At 30.9% G+C, this 25,628-nt stretch overlaps 2 protein-coding genes across 2 annotated transcripts; one reads left to right on the top strand and one right to left on the bottom strand.

The window, feature by feature from the left end:
* Window positions 1-1,459: 1,459 nt before the first annotated feature.
* LOC112592153 (cuticle protein 19.8-like) lies at window positions 1,460-4,809 on the top strand. The gene is made up of 2 exons (XM_025336152.1): window positions 1,460-1,661; window positions 3,060-4,809. Exons 1-2 carry the CDS (start codon window positions 1,650-1,652, stop codon window positions 3,621-3,623), a joined length of 576 nt encoding a protein of 191 aa, XP_025191937.1. The 5' UTR covers window positions 1,460-1,649; the 3' UTR covers window positions 3,624-4,809.
* A 2,526-nt stretch (window positions 4,810-7,335) lies between these two features.
* Window positions 7,336-23,800, bottom strand: LOC112592150 (arylsulfatase B-like). Its single transcript, XM_025336149.1, has 8 exons — window positions 23,123-23,800; window positions 14,038-14,197; window positions 13,051-13,277; window positions 12,028-12,292; window positions 11,268-11,458; window positions 10,052-10,187; window positions 9,492-9,650; window positions 7,336-8,484 (listed from the first exon to the last, which is right to left on the bottom strand). The coding sequence occupies exons 1-8, from the start codon at window positions 23,234-23,236 to the stop codon at window positions 8,042-8,044; spliced, it is 1,695 nt and encodes a 564-aa protein (XP_025191934.1). The 5' UTR covers window positions 23,237-23,800; the 3' UTR covers window positions 7,336-8,041.
* Window positions 23,801-25,628: the final 1,828 nt, after the last annotated feature.

Raw genomic sequence — 25,628 nt, 5'->3', positions numbered from 1 at the left:
CATATATTTTTGAAGTTAAGAATAAAATGTTATAAATACAATTATGCATTATAAGAACAGAACACAATACCCAAATTAAAAAAAAAAAAAAACTTGGTTTAATGAACAAAAAATTGTATATACCTACACAAACAGATAAACTTAATTATGTAATAATTTTAATTAAAGAATTATAAATGAATTATCCTTTTTCGCATACTTTTGAATTCGTCAATGACCATGTCAATATTAATACTAGATGTTAGTTTTGGTTCAGTAAACATAAATAATTTTTTGATGTATAGTACCTACTCCTAATTTATTTTTTAATATTGTTGATTTAGAAAATATCCGTTTGCAGGAAAAACTCGTATAATAACTTGTATTAAACCGAATAATTTCAGTACCTGCAGTGAAAAATGCGTTAAATGATTTTATGTGATTATTTGCTTTCGTACAATCTAACCACAAATGTATATTGATTCGTTATTAGCATAAGTACCCGGTTGAAATTGTATTATGCTCATGAAAAGATTACTACCCCCCCCCCCCCCGTGCGCACACGTATGGACGGTCCGTTCGAACGCGATAGAACCCAACTCGGTCGGCTGTAAACTGTGCAGCGTAATGTGCAGCATACATAACCGCCGCAAAACTCGCGCTGACAATAATTACGGCTGCAGTTCAATGCATCTAAAAAGATTTTTCGCAGCATTTCTCTCGACGCGCACTGCAGCTTTACTTACCGGAACTCTGCAGCGAAGACCGCGTGATCGCAGTAAAAATTTTCGTCGTCGCCGTCGCGATTGCAGATTTCGTTGTTTAATCTTTTCTCTGCCCGCCGCGTAGTGTTTCCACTCGTGTGCTTTTCGCAACGGTCGCCTTTCGCCGCTTTCCGCTACAATGGTATAATATACATAATATAGCGTTTACTTCCTTACATTATAAATGGGTACACGTGTATAATTATGTAGGCAAGCATGACGTTTCACGCCGTCGGAATAGCGAGCGCGTGTTACGACCATTTCACGGCACGGTCGGTGTGCAGGTACACTCGCAGCACCAGCCCTACGAAGTGGCGTTTGTGCACCTGTTCACGATCGGACGTATTATTTAATTACCCGACCGGGCTACACGTGGACAGCGGAGAGGGACGGACGTCCGAGGATTTCTCGTCGTCACAGTGAGTAGGTACACTATATGGTGTAGTAGGTCCCTTCTCTTCGCCTATAGTCCCGTAACGTTTTGATATACACACATCATATATTAATATTATTAATTACGTGTTGTTATATATTATAGAAGCGTGCCTACTGTATTGTAACGTGATAATACTATGTTTACGCTAGTAGCCTATACGTACAGAATACTATACATGTTTTACATTGCTTTGCGTGCGTTATATCCGTTTACGTCACGGCGCGTTTATGGTATAAATAATACGCCGAGCTTGTGGAGTACCGTCATCAGTGCACCGACAGAAACGCCGAGTGCAACACTTGTCTTTTGCGTATATACCTAAACCCACCGTCGTATACCTGAACAACCGCGCGTATACAAGAAGTGTGCGCGATACAGTTAATATAATATACGTATTATTGGCGTTGCGGCGAGAAACAATATATACTTGTACATCAGTACGAGACAAGACGACACTGCCAGACAATAATATGACCGCTAAGGTGAGTGTGCGATTTGCGTTGATATTACAATACATAGTGCGTGTGACGTCGATATGACGGTCGTGTGTTCGTTTCAAATTTTTCACAATGATTATAATTTCGCGGTTTTTATCGCATTCATTGACGCGATTGCTCCCTGAACGGGTTTTCGCCAACACTAATACAATATCTCGGCACTTTTTCACTGGTGTTTCGAACACCGGTGTTTCAAATCGCGTTTACACGTGTCCGAACTGCTTATTCCGGTGCTCGTACAAGTCTTCCTTGACTCCGCGTCGAACAAACATTTCTTCCTGTCTCATGTATAGTACCCACTTGTTTACTTACTTCAAGTTTGCGTGTTTTCCATCGAGGCTTTCGGTCCGTCATAGCACTCCTGGAGTTACGCGTATTCTACTAAAAAATACCAAATCGACATAATACAATACAAAATTTTTTTATATTTTGGATCAAAATATATGATGATATTGAATCTGTTAAGAAACAAAAAATATTTCACTGTCTAGGTACCTACCTATCAAATCTAATTTTCAGAGACTTTTCTTATTTATATCGATAATGTTTGAAATTAATAGATATTGATGTAAATATTGTTATATCATAATATTTTCCGATCGTTCGTGTTAATATCTGTTAATTTTAATATTATTCAAATTTAAGTCGATTATTAAAGTTACACTTTTCACATCACGGTGTTTCGAATTAGAACCGATTTATTGTTTTCTTCATCATAATTAGGGCGGAGATTTTGATGCAAAGGCAATTTTTTTTCTGGTGTTTCGAAACGTTGGTTCGTAAGTATAAAATGTATTTTGGGTGACACTGATTATTTTAAAGTAATTTTTATTGCATATTTTTGCATTTTTTTGACTAAATCAATCATAAATGCATTTTTAGGGAATTTTCTTAGTTTTTATAGCATTGATCACAGTTTGTTCATAAAATGAACGAAAATTGTTGTTATTAACAGGAGACTTTTGACAAATGACGGTACGAATAATAAATTATACAGCACGACAAGTTATCGTCGATAACAAATATTTTATCATAGCTAGGTCTTTCTGCTAATTATTAAGAAAAAAACAGAAAAACATTCAATTAAACAAGTAACAACGTACCTACTACTAATAATAAAAAAAAAATATACTTCTCTTGTATATTTTTAAATTTTTGAGCTATAATGAATAAGTCGTTTAAACGCATTTTTATAGTGTATTTTTAAGCCATTTTTGCATTTTTTTTAAGCCCTAGTCATAATATAATTATATATAAACACATAGCGAGACCCATCGAAAACATTTCGCGCGACCCATTCCATCGGGCGACGATCCCACGAGTACCTACACTGCTCTACGTTTTCTGCATGCGGTGCTCATATTATAATATCACGTTTTTCAGCTGTCTCATTGCCGCCGCGTGATCGCGGCGTTCGTCGTGGCCGCGTGCGTCGTAGCCACGGCGTTTCCGGTGCACCATCATGACGAGTTCCGGTCGCAGCAAGACGAGTACCTCCCGAAGAACGAGCACGACGACGCTGCAGCCGGCGATGACGCGCACGGACCTGCAGGTTCGACGTATCACTTCCAGTACGCGGTCCACGATCCGCTGACCGGCGACGAGAAGAGCCAGAACGAGGTGGGCGACGGGCACGGGTCGGTCAAAGGCACGTACAGCCTGGTCGAGGCGGACGGTTCCACCAGGGTGGTCGAGTACACGGCCGACGACGTGCACGGGTTCAGGGCCGAGGTGAAGAGGATCGAACCGCCGGCGGATCGTCAACAGCGCGACCACCGCCCGTCCACCGCCACCGATGTCGGCCGCCCGCCGTACGGGTTCGACTTTGCCGCCGAACACGCCGCCCCCGCCGCCGATGCCCAGCCGGCAGCCGACTACGAACTGCAAAGTTCGCTGCACTACAGCTACGAACCAGAATTGCACTTCCCGTCGTCGCACCGTCGTTGAAGTCTCTCGTTCGAGTCGTCGTTGTCGCCGTTTCACACGTTGTTATTATTATTATTACTATTATTATTATCATCATCGTCATCATCATCGTTTCATACGTCACGCGACTGCGGTGCACGATAAATTAGTATTTGATGAGTTCGAATAATATATAAACGCGTATTATACAACTTCAGCGCTTACGCGGTGTGATTCACCAAATACGTTCAACTCCGCATTTTTAAATTTGATATAGTATGTAAATTTTGATTTTCTAAATTTTTTAATATACCTACTTACCTTATTTCCCATATTTTCAAATTCATAAAATCGTTTGTACCCCTTAAAAAGTTTAATACGTTACATGTACTGACTTGGAAATACATAATGTATATCTCTTTCCCCTTCCACCCATATAATACAATATGTTATTTATATAGGTTGTTTAAATATTAATGTGCCACTGGGTCGCATGACAAATTTATTGATTAAATAATTCGATAGAATTTTTTATTGACCAATTGTGGACCACTAAATCATGTTTTAAAGACCATTACTATTGATTCATTAAATTGGGGGAATATAAAAAAAAAAAAAAAAAAATACAAAGAAAAATTAATGTAATTTTTGATTTTGAATAGCATTGACAAGTTTATTGATCATAGGTTTGATTTTTGATGTAAAAATTCTCAATACATCATTCAAGTGACGATTTGTTGGGTATTGACATTAATCAAAACGTAAGTAACGTGTAAACAAAATATAAGATTAAATTTAATAATAAATATCAGTTATTAAATTTACTATCAACTATAACATAGATAATGTGATATTTCATATTTTTATACCAATTATAAATTGTAATCGCGGGCTGCAGGTTGCCGATCGCTGCATTAAATGATCAGTAATCGTTCATGCAATCTGACATAATATATATCGTCCAATAGATATTTTTATGTGTTTAAATATATTTAATATTTTGTTCAAAAATCTATAGTAGGAATTATTTCCATTTTGCATATAATTTCAGTGCCAAATGCCTATTCAAAATAACTCACTTAGTACAACAATTATTCCCCTTTGTAAATTCTACTAGAAGTTGTGAGTACCACGACTAATTGAGCCAAATTTTGTAAACGTTTTTTGTTATTATTTTTATACTCGCACAGTATTATGTAACAATTTATAAATATTTTGTAATATACCTATGCCTATAATTATATTGTCATTTTAATAATATCGTATTTTTTTTTCATGATTTCTTTCGTGATCTTTTTTAAGGTATCACTATATGCAAGAAATTATGCAAATCATATTTAATTATAATATGCAGTGTGTATAATGTAACGATTCACGGATTATTTATTCGTCATTTACGCCGCATTCGGCGAATTCGTTTAAGTTAATAGATCATAGGAACGTTGAGTACAAGCGTATTTTTAATTGGCATAGCCATCATACAGCAGTCGAGTTGGAATCGCAAAGTAGAGACTATCCAATAGTAACTAGTGTTTTCCCTACCTTACAGATAAATCAATAATAATTAAATTGTTTCTACTCGTACTCCGCTATTTATGTGATCGTCAATATACTACCCTTAAGAACAGGGTTGTTCAGGTGATAGTGTACCGTACAATATTATAACTATTTCAATAATTTAATAAACCTTGTATATATATTGCTATATCGTGTTCGATTGCGTTAGTTTATGAATGCAGGTCATAAGTTTCTAGGAACTGTAAGATAATGTACATGTTTAGTGTGCAGAAAGGAGGATAGCAAAGGCGCTTTGTGAGTGATATTTTGATTAAACAAGAATATTAAGCTCTTTATCAGTTTTGTGTTGTAGTATTAAAAAAATATTCTTTTGTTTCATTTAAGTATTTAACCACTGTTCAATACATTCATAAACAACATGAAAAAAATGACAATTTATTATTCAATAACTTGTCATTTATTCATAAATTGCTTAATGATAATAATATACAGGTTTGTCCAAAAATACTCTAAAATAAATGTTAATTTTTTTTTCCACTATGCTTGGAGTCCACTATGACTATCCATAATATGGATTATAATCGCCAAAGTTATCGTTTTAATGGTAAATCGAAAACTATTTAACTATCTGATAAAAATTTATGATTTTCATTTTAATACTTTATTTTTATGATAAGTATACAAAAAAATAAGACTTTAAAGTAATTAAATATATGTTTTTGTAAAGTTTAAAACCACTATAATCTCTATAATCATTTAGTTACACCTACCTATTCAAAAATGTTAATTTTTTTTATTTTGAATGTATGTTTTGTTAATTGTATTATGCTTTTAAGTCATAACTGCAGTTTATTTAAATTTTGCATACCATTTGATTAAAGCATGAAATGTTATAAACAATAAACCCAATAACCCAGCTTAGATACCATGAATTCTAATATAAATACGAAATAAGTGTATGTGCTACATATAAATAGGCATACGTGTTAAGAATAATAAATATCCCAGAATAATTTAATTTAAAAATATATTTAAAAAATAGCTTTACTTTTCACGAACGAAATGTTATAAAATTAAATATAATATAATGTTATGAAAAAATCATAAATATATTAATAATTAATATGTGTCATATTTTAAAATTAAATTTTGTCAGTTTTAAAAAAAAATATAAAATAATGTTATGACGCTTAAAGTAATTACTTATTCTTAAACGAAACATTAAATCAAAAGTAAAATGATTATATTAAACGGGAATAATTAAAATACCATAGTATTAATTATATTAATATATACGTATTTGCAAAATTATAGACATTAAGGTGGCTATTGTTTGTGGATAAATTATGAACGAGCATAGTGGTCTGAAATTAATAGGCTAATGACCTAGTGGTCGAGGCCTCTTGTTTAGTAAAAAAAAAAAAAAATAATAATGATAATCATATTTAATATGTTAATATGTGCAATTGTGAATTTTAAACTATAGCATGCAATTATTATTATGCATTAGGTATAGACGTCATTATGTAAAATTAGGCTGCAGTTTCCGAGTATTTATCTATCTGTTTATTAGTTATATTTTAAACGTGAATATAGGCACATAGGTATTTAACATCAATTATAAAATTTCAATTAACTAGCTTAAAACATAATGAAAATACAAAGAACAGTTCTAAATAAATAATTGAAAATGTCAATTTTTCTTAGTGAAAAAATATACAAAACTGAATGACTAAATACAATTTTACGTGCCTAGTTATTTATATTAAGTTACACAACAATTTAAACATTCAAAGGTGTTATTACTGATTTCATCCGACATACATAGGTACAATAAATAGGGACATGTAATAATATTAATTAATAAATTATACAAAATAAAAATATATAACTAAATTACAACTATGTGAATGAGTGCTTGTAGACAATTTTAACTATATACAACGCTCAAGCGGACACTGCACACTGATTATTCCTCGAAAAATTCCAAAAGGTTAATACACTAAAATATATACACGAAAATTAGGAGGCGGACGATACATTTTTCTATAGACGGCATTCATCAATAATCGACCCGTTTGTTAATAGTCATCCAAAGCTTCGTTTTCAACTCATACGGGTTGCTACGGGGTGGCTCCATAGAGATTTCGTTTTGGCAATCTGACATCTGTTCGTTTATACACTGCAGAGTTATCGCGTCATAGGTCGGAGAAATATAGTAAAATACTTTTTTATAATCGATAAAATGTTTAAACATACAAGACATAATAATATTATGTACGCTCGTAGTTCATTTACTATGAAAACTATCGTACCGATTTCGAAGAAAATTTCAGATAATACGTTCTCAGACGTATCGGAAATATTTAAAGAGTAGGTCGAATCGCGTTTAAAGATATGCCGAGCGCGCTACAGTCTAGGTCGAATGAATTCGTAAAGCGACGTTTGATAATAATTTTTTTTTTTTCTAATAATTTATAAGCTGACATCTTACTCTACAGATGGATCGAATAATCACGATCGTCGACTAAACGGCGTGAGAAGAGCGTACGACACGCGTGTGGGTTTTTCGTCCGTTTTGCGCGCCTGCAGGAGACTACTATCGACGTTATATTTCGCCGCATATTCCATAGCGCAGAGGTTCCCAAACATTTTACGGCACGACCTATTTCGGAAATCATTTCGAAAATCTCGGCGACCTACGCACAACAGCACGATTGAATCAATGGAGCACGTACGTCTGAAAAAAAAACGTATCGTTTGAAAACACAACGCGCCCCTCTAAAAACGCGATCTCCGCCCGCTTTCGGGTCGCTACCCGCACGTTTGGGAACCTCTGCCGCGGTGGACTTGTCGTTTCTCCTGCCGGAACCCGCCGCGGGGAACCTGCCGTGCGTAGCGGCCATCGTGTGCAGTGTGCGGGGTGCGCCGACCGCTTCCGGTCAGTACATCCAGGTGGACCACGTGTTGTTGAACCGGGCCGGGTTGGCGGCCGGGTCGAACGGCCGGTTGGTCTGCGGCACCAGCAGCCGCCTGTAGTACTTGAGCGCCTCGTACAGCTGTCCGCTGACCGTCACGTGTTTCTTGGCCACGTTGTTGGTCTCGCACGGGTCGGCCACCAGGTCGAACAGGCACGCCTCGCCGGACGGGCACGGCGACCGGGCCCGCGGCCCTTCCGGCGACGGGTTGCACCGGACCGTCGACTCGTACCGCATGGCCAACAGGTCGCGGACGCCGTTCGGCTGTCCGGTGACGAACGGCAGCGCGTTGGCCAGCCGGGCGAGCGCGCGGCCGGCCGGGCTGTACAGCACAGCGGTGACGTTGTACGGGGTCCGTGGCCGGGTGGCTCCGAAGAATCCGTCCAGTGACCCGTTCGCCGTTGAACCTGCGGAACGCACGCGGACGGACGGCATGTGTTACAAGTCACAGCGAATAAGGACGTTTTCGATTTGGGGGGGGGGGGGGGGGGGGGGGGGTACCTATCGACGTGAAACGGGTGGGACGCGATCGCGTGCGTTTCACTTTTTTGGCGACACGATTGCGCGTATATGTTTGTTGACGATTATTGGTTTTACCGTAGTTTTGCCTATTATAAATATCTAGTAAAATAATGTTAATCGATATAAAGTAGTAAAATATACCTGTAATGAGAATAACTAAATAATAGGTAGTAAAATTATAATGATATAAATAAACGAAATCGTCAGTAGATTATCAATAATATTATTGATAACGTTTAATACTTCGTACACGATCGTGTATAGTTAGTTAAAAATCGGGTAAAATCGTACGAAATCGTGACGCTTAAAAAGGTATCGCATAGCTCACTTCCCTCCCATTTCTTATTTTAACTTGCATCGAATGACTCCCCCTTCTCTCTCTGAGATAAAATCTCCATCATTTGTGATGTTACACGTCTTATTCCTGTCTGCTTCAAATTATAATATATGCAACGCGTCTACCTCAAGAAAATGCCAATAAAATATAGGAAAATTTTCTTTAGTTTATAAATAACAGTTTTAAAATATCCTGTGTTGTTATATTATAATAATATAATATAATAATTGCGCCATCATGTGAAGCGAGACAAATCATGTTTGTACCATTGATTGTTATAACGTAATAATTCTACGAAATTATATTGTAAATCCGTTTAAAACGTTTGGACACAGGGCTGGTTTAACTGCTTCTACCATGATAATTTTTGGGCTAAATCACTTATTATAAACACAAAATGTCAAAAAGTAAGAACAGTTTTGAGAGCAGTTATTATCGGCGTTTCGAGGCATTACGTGGCGAATTTCGTGATATTTAATTTTATAAATTCATATGTTTTGTCTTTATGAAAAAAATTGTAAATTTTTGTTAAAATAATATTTCAAAACAACTTACCAACAATTAATTTCCAATTATCTTTAAGAATACCGGCATAACGCTGTTTTTCGTCTATATTAAGTAAAACGAAACTACGAAGCGATGGTAAATTTAATGTGAGAGATGCCCATTGATCGTATCCATCCAGATATTTTGGTAAAAATCCAGAATTTCCCCCTGAAATAAAGTTATCAATATTACTGTGGAATATAATCTGTCAAACAATAATGTATTGGTCTTGAAGCAACATCATTGAATAAATTACAATTTTTTCAATAAAGATGGGCGTTTTATTTAGATAAGTATTTTCGAAACAAAATTAAAAATATTTGATAAATCATATTTTTGTTTTAGAATATAAGTTAGAGGGAGGAAGCTGTTAGTTTAACGATTAACTTCTTTCTTGTCTACAACCGTTAATAATTGTACTAATAAATAATATACAATTATTATGCTTAGTAGAATGTAGATTAATAACGACACTGTCAAATCAAATCTTTGTATTTAAGTATCGAGTTGTTGAATGTATCAATGTGCTATTATGCATCTAAAATACGATGCTGTACGTGAAGACATACCTGCAGCTGAGTATAACGTCGGCAACCAATCGGTGATGTGCATGAGCTGTTTGGAAACGCGAGGATTTTCCTGGAATTGTGGAGCCCAGATAAAAGATGCGCTTTTAACGCCACCTTCCCACAACGTGTTCTTTATCTGCAAAAAAAAATTTTAACCAATTTAAAAATAAAAAATGTTATGTTATTTATTTATAATGTAGTAATTGTATTTATACCAACTGCAAGAGTATATAGTATATTTAATAGACTATAATTATTGATAAGAAGATAATATTTGGCCAAAGTCTCTGTTGATATTCAGTAAAACGAGTATTATATTCTTAAGATTGTGAAGTGGTAGAGTATAATATAGTGTTTAAAAAAATATTTTTATGATTATAAATTCCTCGTTTAATTATGCTCAAAAACTAGGGCTGGGATTTCCACCAACTTTTTAATTGTTATCTAGTGGCAACAGTATTTTTTCTAGTTAAGTTAAACGATTTTTGTATTGGTAAAAACTTTTTTGAATGAATATAATAAATTTAATTTTTGATTTTAAGAGCATTTTTATGATTTTTAGACATTTTGAAAGTAAATTCACGTTTAAAAAAAATTTGAAATTTTTTTCTATTCTGTTTCATGCAAAAACAATGAATTATATAAATATTTTTAAAATTATGATTAAATAAAATAGTATTAATGTTAATCATTGTTCGTTTTAATAGTAACATAAAAAAAATTTCGATTATAAAATAATAGTAATTTGAATAGTGGGCGTAGATTCTTGTCGTGAGCTTTGAATGTAACAAATAAAGATGACGTTAAGAAATCGGTCAGATAAAAAAATAATATATTTAGCTCTAAAACATGAATATGTCAACATTGTATTTTTACATTCTAATGGAGTTGTATAAACATAATATATTCTAACATTAACACGAACGCAAATAATTAAAATTTTTCTAATCTTCCATTTAAAATGCCATAGATGTACTCGTATTAGGTATACAAGTAATAAAAATTAAGATTGGCACAAATCAATAGGTATTTATATGATATATATATATCAAACTAATACGATGGTTAATACTTATATGAATACTGAACACAATATTAACTTGACCAAATTCAGTTTCATTAAAATTAAATCAATAAAATCATTATTTTTCCACATTATCATAACAAATAGTATATTAATTTTAATGTAGGCACGGTTTGTGTATATGAAACTTACACCTCTGTACGGGAAATTAGAGCCCCAGTTGGGTGTAACACCGACGTTGGATCCATAACCCCGACCAGAATTATCGAATGACGGTGATCCGTTGTCTGACATGAACACGATTATAGTGTTCTGCAACATTTTCTTTTCTGATAACGCCTCCACTACTCGACCCACAGATTCGTCTAGTTTGGATACCATTGCTACAACAACACGATATTAAGTATTAGGTTTTTTTTTAATCAGTAAAAATCTTTCTCTTACTTATGTTGTTTTAATCCAACAACGTACAAAATATTATTAAATTATAGTTGTTCAGTGCTACTGTCTACAGTAAACAATACATTAAAATCTAATGATTGACCAAGTGTACACTTTAAACGAGTTATTATATCATTTATATAAAGGTAAAATAATTAATTTTATTATTTATAGCGATCTATTTTATATTGTTATAAAGTAAAGATAAATTAAATAAAATAGTTTATTTTTTATGCAATAGTTAGTTTGTCAATAATTTGGTAGAATTGAAAATAGCTATCGTTAACAAAACAGTTTAAATATTAACTCGACTTTTATTAAGTCATTTTTTTAATTTCATTACATTTTTTTTTTTTTTTGACATTTCAATTTTCAAAAATAGTAACCTTATTTTTTGGTAAACAATAATATAGGTATAGGTATATTAACAAAACTTTGTAGAATGTATTTAATTTATTTGCTAGGAGAAAACAATTCATTATTAATTATTAATTGCGGTCTGTCGTCATACCTGCGTAAGTTCGCCGATTCGGATCCAAAATGTGATTAAACTTGTTGATTTCGGACTGCGGTGCCTCCAAGCTCTTACCTTTGTTACCCGTGTGCACAGCTACGTGCGCTAAATACATGAACAGAGGGCGGTCGACCGGCTGTTCTTTGATCAATCGCACAGCTTCGTCGGTGAATACATCAGTGGCGTACTTGCCGACCACATCCCACGCCATAGTGTCGTTTCGTCGCATATCAAACCCGTGGAATTCGCCAAAATTCTGGTACTGTAAAATAAAACAGAGACTGTTAAAGACGGTCGTATGTTATTTTTCTAAAGCATAAACTACTTTAAACAACTTGTTTATCGGAAAAAACTCAAGTGTTTGGTGAAATGGTAAGATTCCGATTAATTCTTTCGATTTTAAATACACAGAAGACTTTCGTTGGTTGCATTGGACTCTGATTTTTGAAACTTAATGTTTTCAGAAATTGAAATATATGTATATGAGCGTATAATAATATCATATATTTTTAAGTATTTTGAATGGTATTTTTTTGGCGTTATTTAGTGTTTATTAAAATTTCAGAGTCCAATTTGACTTAAATAAAGTTTTTCACATTGAAAAAAAATTATCATCAAAATTCGACTATTTTATTAATTTGAATAATATTATAAAATTATCTTAATGGCCTGAATTTTTGCTTTTTAATAAACAGCCGGTTCCGATGTTATTAATTAATTATCAGTAAATGAGTATCTATTCGTTATAATAATATTATATTGTAAATAAGCTTATAGAAATATGTTATAATAATTAATGAATTTTATGCTTTAAAAAACTTTCCTGAAAAAATAGATAATGTTAAAATTATGCAAAATTAAAAGCTCAACATTGAATTCGTTTGTAATCAATTAAAACTTTATATTAAGAAATTTATATTTTACATTAATTAAAAAAAAGTACATTTTCATATAAATTCACAGCTTTAATAAAATATTACACATTGAACTCGCGGAAGAAAACGAATATATTTGACTTACGACGTCTTGAAGTATGTAATCGTAGTAACTGACGTATCCTGTGTAATAGCCAAAGTGCGAGTCGAAACCTCGCCGCGTGGGCGTATAGGCCAGTTTGTAGAAACCTAAATGCCATTTGCCTATGGCCCGAGTTGTGTATCCCAATTCTCTGAGATATTCCGGTAACAGTTTCTCGGACAGCGGTAAGCCATTTGGTTCGGCGCCGTAAGTCGGAGGACCTTGCATACCTGTTTACAATTGTTATTGTTTATTGGAAGTTATTATTATTATTGAAATGCAATGCGTAGTTGTGTTGATATCACTCTTACCAAGGAAATAAGTTTTAAGTTTATACTTCATTTATTTGTAACTCATAAATAATTTAAAATGTATAATGTAATATTATTCAAGATAAATTGATAAAATTATTACTTTTAATCGTAGGTATTACACGTATTATAATAATATTAGGTATTAATTTAAAATAAAATAAAATCTATCCTCAGCTTATATTATACGACGAATGTTTTAAGAATATTGAACTGTATATTGTTAATTTAATATAATTTATTGTAATTTACCAATATTTGCATGTAAAAGCTCAAACTAAAATAATAAATAAGTAGGTATAGTGAATAACCAAAAAAATTGCTGAAGTTAAACCTATAGGTTTAATTGATATTCAGTGTTAGGAAATTAATTATTAATTTTCTAAAATTTGTTACTCTTTGCTTTTCAAATATTAATAAATGATCTGCATAATAAACTTGATATATGTATATTTTTGATTCGGGGAGTTCAAATTTTTATGAATCCATATTTATTTTGTCTAATTCTGTGTACATGCAATAACTGAAATAACTGATAATTTGTTATTACTAGAAACTAATAAATATTTGATTTTCCTTTTTTCTACAAAATATCTTTTATACATTTTTATGAAATTGGAGAGAATTTGATTTGAATAATTTTGTTACCTTCGCGTGAACCTTAATAATGATTATTTACCTAATTTAATCGGATACTTTCCAGTCATCAGAGCCACTCGAGATGGCGTGCACACCGGTTGAGTGTATAAATTGTTGAGTACAACACCGTTGAATGCCAGCGCATCAATGTTAGGTGTCGGGATTTCATCAGAACCGTGAAAACTTAAGTCGTTCCATCCCTGCAAATTTGAAAATTGTTATTATTATTTTTCAATTTATTTCATCATCATCGTTTACGTAACCAACGTATGTAACAGTTTGGCAGAAATTCAGGAAAAGGAAAAGGTTTTTTGAAGATTAAAAAGAAAAATTCTGGTTAAAATTTCAGTTGAAAAATATATTTTTACAAAAAATATCTGATAAATTGGAAAATCTATAAAATGTATGGTTTATTATAATTATATCATTTTGTTTTTATGAAAATAAAAATAAATTTTAATACTATTACAAATGGATGTAAGAATATTATTAAATCAATTTTTTTCAAACAACATTCCTTTTTAAATTGAGTCCATATTGATTTTATAGTTGTTATACTCGTATTTCAAGTAATTAATTTTCTGTTATTAAGTTGTTTATTTTATTTTTGGTGATGTTTTAAAATCGCCATAAAAATTTAGTTTTTGCTCTATACTTAAAAATTGTAGATAAATTGCAACAAATGACATTGCAAGAATAAATATTAATATTAATTCGCATTATTATGATATCCATTAGATATAGGTAGTCATAAAGAGATATTTTTTTTTCAATACCATGCAAATACATTTTGCAATTACAGAAATTTCAACTTTCTTTTTTTCCTAGATTCCAAGTAACAATCAAAGTATTAAAAATAAACCAAACCATGCTACATCGCCGATGAATGCGGCCGATATACGTGCGATTTTATCATATGTGACTTGTCGTGTGTAAGATGTTTTTTTTTTTTTTTTGTAATATTGTTGTTTCAGTTTTAAGCGATTGTACCTACATTACATACCTGTGAGGCAACACAATTATTATTATTTTTTTTTTACAAATATTTGTTGTCTTTTTTTATTCAATTATTATTTAATATAAATGTCTTAGTTTTAATAGACTCAATAATCAGTGTATTGACAGTACACTACCAGTAAGACGTCTGTATAATATGATTAAGTTATTGATATCGAAAATATGAAAACCGGTCGTTTTGTGAAATATGTAATCAAGACAACAAATCATAACGTATTGTTTCTGACACGGAACGGGATGCTGAAACTAAAAAAAAAAAACGAGAGAGAACGGACAAATAAAGTGTTTTATAGTTCATAATATATTAAAAAACTAATAACTACATAGGTATTTAACATTATATTATTGTGCTCTATTGAGAATTTGTTTTCCGAACGCAATATTTATACAGATTACAATCAATTTGCTTTCTCCGGTTTCGCGCCGAACTGAGCGAAGCGAAAACGTTGATGTTTTAGTCAACGCATATTATCAAGGCCAATGTCATCGTATTACTTATACAGAAATAATTTAGACAGCGAGGAAAATACACATAAACAAACACACACACACACGCTCGTAAGTATTGTCGAAACACGGCGGTGACATATGCGGTCGACCTATTGCACTTTCTATATCCGCAAAACTAAACGCCCGCGCCGCCGTCATGATTGTGTGAAGCAACGTGTGTCGTCAAGTTGTTGTATTATTATAATATATAATGTATAAAGTGTACAGCAGGTGGTCGAGTTACACGAATTGGAAAACGAGCGAAAAACTAGCTGTCAGACGTCATGTTCCATCTCTCGCGGTCTTATAATAGGTCGTGTGATATGTTTGCGAAGACCCATTATTCGAGATAAGTCGTTATATTTTTTATTTCAGCTCCGTTGACTTCACCTCTGGGTTCGGGCCAAAAATAAATACATAAACCAGTCGAGGAATGATTATACGCTATATTATAAATTGTTATCTTTTTTATAACAAAAAACAAAAAAACAACTCATATTATAATATATAATATTATATATAAATATATATTTATAATTTAAAATGAATACAATATGTAGGATGTTAAGTTAACAGTCGTTTATATCTAATATAAAAATGTTACATAAAAAAGGAACAAAACAGAAACTGTTTGATGTTTACTGCATTATAATTTTTTAATATTTTTTTTTATAAATAATGAGGTACATAATCTGAAAATATTTTAATTTTGTAATAAAGGTATCAATTGTTATTTTAATAATGTTCAATCGATAATGTATCGTTTAATCTTATTGGCAAATAAGAAATGTATCTACCTGAATATTTGATATTGATTAAAAGTGGTGAACATTTTTCTAGTTTCATTAAAATATATTTTTTATATTTTTCCAAATATTCTAACCCCCATAGATTTATTATTATTTTTAGTGTCTGTTATATATATATATATATATATATATAAAAAAAATACTCCGATATTTAATTATTTAAAAAATGAAACTTATTTTTATCGAAGTTTAATCATTATTCTTTAGATTTTGAACGGAGTTATGAATACATTAATTTTACGATAATGCATGTTTTTATTTAAATATTATGTATAAATAAATTAGTCTTTATTAATTTTGTTTAACTTGAGAAGATGAAAAAGTTAGTAATTTTTCCAGCTTTAACAATTCCGGCCTTAGATCTATTTAATAATGTACAATGCACATATGGCTAAAAATGGTCTTTAAAATCAATGTCAAAAATGAACGTTTTAAAATTAAAACGTGTTTGTCAGTTGTATCACATAAATTAACACAATGGCTATTTTCATTCAATATCATGTAATATTTTATTGAGATTTTCATACTTTTTTTTAATACTCTGACACTTGATATCTGCAGTTTTTAAAAATAATGTTCAAAATAATGCTTTTAGAGTTTAAAAATAAAGAGGATAAACTGGAAATCATACTTTTGATTAATTTTAATATTATGTTCATTTGCAAAATATTCGATGTAAAAATAAAAATACGCATTAATATTTTCGTAATAATATGCATACAATTATTTTTATAAATAAAAATTACTCATATATTCTAGAAGATCGTTTAACAAAATGTCAAATGCAGCTTACCTTCAAAAAATTAACTTTGTGGAATTTATAAAAACAAACTATAATTTTCACTGCGCGTTTTTTACTTTGTATTGCTTCAAGATATGAGCTCTACTTAAGGTTAATGTGTACGTGTTCGATGGACCGGGACTAAACACAATGTCCGTTTTGGAATGTCCTCTCATGCGACGGTTTATCAATATTCACTCCGGTATCATACACTGATCTGTGGATGGTGTAGGCACATGACAGCCGTAGACTTGTCAATGGACGAAATTTATCAAAAGAAAAACATCAATGAAAATATGTCTCGCTAAATACTATTACTCGTCTGTTCAAAATTCAAATTAATCGATCAAATGGCCCATAGAAATTAAGGTGAAAAAGTATCACAGTAGGGAATAAGTACCTATTATATGGCTATATATTATATATATATTATTTTATACCTACCTACTTACCTACCTATACAGAGTCTATTACAATGATCTGACGCATTAAAATGTAATTTGAATCTAAAATCGTCATATAACCATGATACACCGTGTAGGTATATTATTATGATTTATAAAATGTAGGTTGCTGTAGTGTATCGGTAAGACGGTTGAGCATTATAATAATACATTATAGCAGTTCAATAGAAACCGTTTATATAGCGTCTATATCGAACAGCCATAGGCACTGTCTTTGCCAAATGGATCTCAAATTATTGTTATCATTAGGTATTCAAAATATAATGTATAATAATATAATATGTGCGCTTATACTGCAAATTTAATACTTAAGTGTATCACGGTCAATTGAAATTTTATTTTTTAAATGGAAATTTGTTGTTAAAGGGGTTTTCGAATTTATAATTGTGTGACACGATTATAAATTATTGATTTTTACTACTAAACTATACACGATTTATACGGCACCATGATATACATAAACACATTTTGCGCACATTTTCCCTGTCAACGTGATTCGTATTACAATACATGAAAATAAGGACGAGCCCACGAGCTATGAGCATACAAAATTAGTTGTTGAACTATATTTAGGTAAATATATATTTATATTATTTCGTCGTGGCGAATTATTATAGTTTTCACCCAAATTATTGGTCATTTCATCAAAATTTATAAAACATCAAAGTATTCAAATTATATTTTTAAGTTTTTATAAATTCGCTATTCATTATTTTTAAGGACGTTTATTGCTACTATAATAAGTTATATAAAACTTAATTCTTAAGATCGTTTGTTAATAGCATAATTGCAATTATTAATAATGATAAAATTTTGATAGGTACACGTCTTGAATATTTTCATATACTTTAAAAAAATGTATTAACAATGTTATATTTTAAAAAAAGTTCTTGGTTCTTAAAAATACCCCTCTTTCAAGAGACCACAAAAATGTAATTTTATTGTTTTTGTAGGGCGTAGAAAATATTTACTTTTCTGTATGAATAGTCGACCGTTACGACCGCAAAGCCGCAAAATGTTTGCAAACTATATTATCATATGCAATGTCAATGCTTTCATCGTGTACACTCAAAATTTTATTACTACCATTACAGTTGCTAATGTTTATTAATGTCAAGACTGATTATGATTTTTACGTAACGTCTAAAAGCGGGTCGTCATCCTGTTTAACACGTCATGATCAGTTGCAATCCTTTGCCCTTATACATAGGGCGAAAATCTGAGATTATGGTTGAAACATTTTAGCGAATCGACTTTCAGAAAAATGAATAAATTTATTAATCATAATATTTTATTATTTTATTCTCCCTCCTTTATTTAACTCTTTTGGTGTTGCTTTTGCATTCCTTCCATAAAACATTATTATTTAATTAATATTGTTTTACTATGTAATAAATTAATGAAAAATGAAGTAATTTAGAAAAACATTTGTGTATGTTCAGAATTTATCGATTCTTCTATCTGTTTTAATGTTATCTAAATCTAATCAAAAATCTTTTAGTAGAAGGTTAAATAAATGCCTCATTAGTTCTACTAATATTTTAACTTTTGATAATCTCTTTTTCCTACTAAAGATTATTAAGAAGACAATCGCTCTAAAAATATTGGTTCATTATAATAAAATTTCAAAAAAGTAGTGTGTTTAAAGTATAAAACTTCGTGTACTAAGGATTATCCTAATCCCCTAATATTATAGGTTCTGTAATAATGAGTTTCAAAAGTATGGGAGTTATAAATTTACGGTACTAATAACGCGCATTTTCAATGATGATAATTTTTAATTGATTTAAATCGATAATCCTTGAATCTTAGGTTTATATGCCAGTGTTTTAGAATAAGATTTGTTTCCACCAACAAGTTGTAGGGCGAATCATGCCATTTTGACATTACCTATACGTTTCTTAAGTATATTTTGGTATAACTTATACGCTCGACGAATTCGTTACCTTCGACAAATACCCGCATTGATTGGCTATTGTGACACACGAACTTGGTATAATTGGTTAAGTATAGGAAATCGGCGCGACTAGGTTGTAAAATATATTTTAATAAACCACAATGATGATTATTATTATATAGGTACCTATCGTTGTTGTTATGCGAAATGCCGAAAGCGCCTGATGTAATAATGATAGCATTCAACAAATTGCAATATTATCGTAAAAATTGAGCGTCACTTATTCGTTCACCCCTTTATGATAATAAACTCATAAAATATTAAAACAACCCATGCTATGATCGTCGAACACGTATTTCACCAGAACCAATCAACGATTTTTCACTTTTTGTGGTACACGTGTGACGTGTCCTTGCTGTGGGTTCTCACATTCTAGCTGGGTTCACTACCCTTGGCCGCGGAAAAATAAATGCATGTCGGTGCAAATAAAAGAGTTGTTTATTCCCCGCGAATCGAGTTAATGTAAATTACATACCAAACTCAACAATTGTTATTATAATAACAGTTGTACTATTAAAATATTCTTTTATTTTTAAATAATTAAAATAATTTACCATTCTCGAATTTCGTAAATAGTTCAATTATCTCAGCAATAGTGCATAATTTAAATAATATCATTGCAATTCTTTCAAAGTTCAAAGTTTTCACGAAATTAAATCAACTGGGAAATACACATTTTTTTTTTTCAAGTCAATAATTCAATTTGTAATAATTATTAGTTGAACATAAATTAGCTGATTCGGAAGCAATACGTATTTGAAACGTATTCATTATATACACCTCATACAATATAATATAATTATTATTTGTTGACGGTAACGGTGTAAGTGTGTTGCAGCCCAACCTCTAAATAACGTACGAATTGCGGCCCGGGTTTATGAGAGGTCCGTATGATTTACGGCTCGGGTTTATGAAAGGTACGTACAATTGCGGCCATACATTAATGTATATAATATAATATAAACTATATTAAATATTCACAGCAAAATAAAATTTAAAATGTAATAAAAATACGTAAATATATGTTCAGTCACGAGACTCCTACGATTTGAGCACGAGTACAATCTTACAGCACAAGAAAACGATCAGAAGTATGATGGTTTTAGCGCAACCGAACGGACTTGTCGTGACAAAAGTAACGTAGCTGAGTCTGCGGCAACAACGTGAAGACGGACTTATTCACAAGTAAAGGTCATATGGGTAACTGCTCTACGTATACTTTTATAAATTTAAGGTAATATATTATATAAAAATATAACTTCCCACACGTATCGAACATTTCATTTACCGTTATTTGTTTATCGGTATGTACGTATATCCCATATAGGTAATGATAATTACTCGAGTCATAACTCACCCATATTCGACGGTAAATTATGCGTATATTATAAAGAAGTGTTAAATCGCGTTTTGTAAACCCCGTATTTTGTAAAAAGTAATTATTTCTCAACTGATGTTATAATTTACTAACAAGTTACAATACTATTGCACTATTTGTAAGTCTCAACTTGCATTGTTTTAAATTTATTTAACATTCTTATTAATAAATACATTTTGGTAATTTCCACTAATCATAATTAATGGAACACTGGCCCCTAAAGTTATTTTTATTAATTCTGATAGTATCCATTAAATGTTACTTCTTACTGTTGGCGTTAGACGTTAATAATTTATATACATTGTGTTGTTTTTTAAGTTCCTGTCTACGATATTACATAATGTTGTATATAATATTGTAGATGGCTTATAACATTTTGAAAACTGTGATTTCGATTTTTTGTTGAGGAAATACGTGAATACATTTTGAGTAATAATCGTGTTTATAATTATATATGCGGGATTTTTTTTTTAGCTTATTTCCGCCTCAGTACGTTTTTAATATAATACAGATGTAAAAATTATGATAATTAGGTAGATATTATCATTTATATGTATACTAGTTGTACCCATAACCAACTTCGTGTGTGAAAGAATAAATAAATATTGAAGACAGTGCTATATAGGTGTGTCTTAATTTTAGTATACCTCAGTTCTTATGGTTACATCAATTCGTCAGAGATAACCATACTTGGTTTATTTTCGAATGTGGTTCTAATTACTCTCTAAGAATAATCTATGAAATTTTCAAAATATCGGTTGAGTAATTTTTGAGAATTTATAAGCTTTGAAAATTCTTCGTTCATTTATAACATTTATAAATAGATCATATAAGTCTCTTTTATTTCTGTAAAATACGACAATCTTGTATACAAGTAAAACCAGTATTGGATTTTTATGTACTAAAACAAAATTTAAGTGTATCTTAATATATTGAGGTTGAAAAACGAAGCTACAAACATTCTCTGAGTTTTAAGTAAGATGTGTGAAAAATTTATTGTTAATAGGTTCGATAGTTTTCAAGTTAATCTCCATTCTAACGTATAATAATTTATAACTTAATATATAAATAGATAAATATTATATTTTAAATTATACATTACATTTGGGTTTTATTTTCATGATATGTGTTATAAATAATTTCGTTTTTAATATAGTGTGCTTTAAGAGAATATTTTACAGTAAATATTGGGTAAAATTGTGTATTTTATTAGTTTATGTTTACACATATTATTGGTAATTTTTTATAATGTAACTACACTTACTTTTACATTATATTTTATGATACACATTTACTTGTCAACACTATAGTAATGGTCCATTAAGAGTTTTGAGTGTTTTGACTGATAAAGTTGCATAATAATTCTCAAATATTTTACACATTATATAATGCAACATACAACATGTACTATAGCGTGTGAGTATTCGGTAAAATTATAGTAATTTTTGAGCAGTTTATATACAATATATTTGTTAGTTTTTTTTTTTTTTTAATATTGCCAACTATTGGATTGTTGAACATATATATATATAAATTAAAAATTGACAAATTTACGGCTATAAAGTTTATAAACAAGGTAAATATGTGGAACAAGAACCGCGAATTTTCACGCAATAAACTGTGCACGGCGATAATAATTTATAATAATATTATAGTAATAAAATAACGCGTTTTTTATTTTGTTAAAAATTTCGAAAAGTATTGTACATATTAAACTATTACAATAGTAATGCTGATATTTGTCTCACGGAGACCAAGTCCAAATTAAGTCTTCTATAGGGTCAGGGACCAACAATTATTAGTTGCAATCAACCATCGAGATAAACAAAAAAAATCAGTCCAATTGTCATAAACGGTATACATATTTAGTAAAATGTTAAGTGTGTTTTTCGAATTCAAAATAAAAATCTATAAATTATGTGTAGAAATACAGTAAATTTAACCTATATAAAAGAGACATTACAAAAACGAAAAAAATTATTATTTAAATGAAAAATTAAACCTGTTAGATTATGAGAATTATTTTAAACTTAGACATATCCCATGCGTTTGATGTAGTTTTTAAAGTAAACAGTACAACTAACAGATTAACGATGATTTTTGTGCTAAATAAAGTAAGTATCAACTTATTTGATATAATTTGGGCCATAATACATATAAAATAATAGTGTGTAATTTATCTTAGTCGTTCCGTGAACGAATTTGTCTTAAACGTAACATTGTGCCTTACCAAATCGTCTGCCATAATGAAAACGATGTTCGGCTTGGAAGTTTGAGGTCTGGCTGGTTGCAAGACGACGGCCAACACGACCAGGAGCCACATTGACGATCGTGTGACTTCCATGAGTCTTCAGTGTATGGGCGGTGGTGACGGCGACTGTGCGAGTGACTGCGACGAAGTTTAAGCAAATATATTTAGATATTGAACGCGATTATGGCAGTCTAGCTGATATCGGTTTTCCGAACGGCGACGGCGGTGTGAATAAAAAAATAACGACGAAAAACGACGGGTTTTCCCTCTTCTTTTTTTTCTATATATATGGCCTAATTCGCGTATGGACGGAAAAGAAAAATCGCTACTAAGTGTGCCGTTGATAAATATTATATTATATCTTTTCACAAATTTTTCAACGTGTGTATAAATACGATATACTTATTTAATATATATTTGTGTAAATATTTATATGTATGTTGTATATTAGTAAATTATGTTTCGGAACGATTTACACAATGTAGTGCAATTCGCGGGTATCTCGATGATAATATTATATTAATATTAATATTTTATCTTAATACTGTGCTTGAAAATGAAAATAACAAATACATCTACAAACGTGCACGCGTAATATTATTTCGAATATACCCGGAAGACGTGCGAAACATAAACGGATACGATCGGAGCACTTGTTCCGACTGGACTGTGTCCGCTAACAAATTCTGCACCTATTTATACTAACGCTTGATATACGGCCAGTGGATTTTTATTCATCATCCGCCTTCCGCCAATAACTTAAATGTTGTGGCCTCGTGCAGTACAATAAAACATATTTTGCAGTAAGCCCAAAGCACGGTTATTACATACAATTATCATCATCCTATGTACTGATAAAATGGATAAAAAATTATATGTCAAATTAGAATATAATTAACGTATATGGCTAAACAAATAGGTACTTCAGTTTTTGCTATTGAGAAGTACCAAAGGTTAAAAACACCGTTTTTATCAGTAGACTAATTAGTAAGGTTTGGATTTGAAGGCAAATAATTTTTTACTTTTGGTTAATGATAGTAAAATACTTTTTACATAAAAATGTGTTTCATAATTACTAAGGTCATGTATAAATAATGTTTTCGCTTTTTTTGACTATTTTTCATATGAAAATGGGGTTAGCCTTTCTTTTTGCTCTTAATTATCAATTAATTATATAGTAGTTTTAATTTTTTATACATACTTACGGATTTACGATACAAATCTACAAAATCTTATAAAGATGATGCGTTGTAAATATTAAGTTTAAAACTACTTTTAATTAATATGCTTAATGAAAGTACCTATACTACCAATAGATTAAAATGTGTTCATGACGGGTGAATATAAGATTATTTTTCAATAAATGCTTTTCACTCATTTTTCGCGTTTGAAATACTCTTTTTTATTGTTTATATTGCTTTTAAATCCGAACCTTATTAATTAATTACTAGGCATTGATATAGAACTATAATTATGTGAAATAGTAAAATCAGTATACGTCATACGTCAAAGCTAAGATTTAGAAGTTACACAGATAGGAGTAGATTACTTAACATTAGACAAAAGTTATATAATACTGGATTGGTTATTATCTTAATGTTAGATGAATGTTTGCCGTGGATTTTGTTAATTGTCATAGCCATCTTGCCGCGCGAGTACCTTATAGATAATCCCAGTTCTAGGACTTAATATATTTGCATTTAGCTTTTTCTATTTTATTAAAGTATAATTGTATTACAGTGTATTTAAAATATTCTATTTTATTTTAATTGTATTTACAAGTTTTTCATTATTTATTTTATGAACTATCAACGCCTCGGACCCGTTTTGAATGTGCTATGTTATTTCAAAAATAATTATTGTCGTAAGTAACACTATGTCCCGAACAGCGATCATTGCGTATTTTACGATATCCGTGAAATTTATTTACCGAGAGCAATTCGAGTTTAAATATTGCAAGACCGCTGCTTATACCTCACCTTCTTCACCGAGATATTTTAATATTGTATTTGTGTGTTTCACCGTAAGTGTATGATATATTATAGTAATACGTAATACAAAATATTTTACCAAGCAAGTTCAGTCCAATTTTTGATTAATATATTATATAAGTGGAGCTATTGGTTTTTATAAATCGTAAAAAATATCATTTCTCTCTATAAAATAAATGTTGGTTTTTCTTTAAAAAGTTATTTTCCCGTGTAATCAAAACTTGATTTTACTTAATTAAAGATTAACCATATTAGTTTTATACATAATATTATGTAAGTAAAAATAAAATTAATGTATAATAACATTATCATTTTGTAAAATATTAATTATTTTACATTTTTTGGTAGATTTTTATTGTTATTATTTATTTGAAAAATTAAGTAGATTTAATAATAATTATTAAACCTACTTAAATAAAATATATAATTTCATTTTTAAGTGCTAGTTCTTTGAATATATTATGGCAAAATTTTCATACTTAAGAGTTTATAAC

This window comes from Melanaphis sacchari, unplaced genomic scaffold (genome assembly GCF_002803265.2).
Source record: "Melanaphis sacchari strain LSU unplaced genomic scaffold, SCAv2.0 Contig159_pilon_pilon, whole genome shotgun sequence".
NCBI classification, from domain to species: domain Eukaryota; kingdom Metazoa; phylum Arthropoda; class Insecta; order Hemiptera; family Aphididae; genus Melanaphis; species Melanaphis sacchari.
This window is presented reverse-complemented; position numbering and strand designations above follow the sequence as displayed.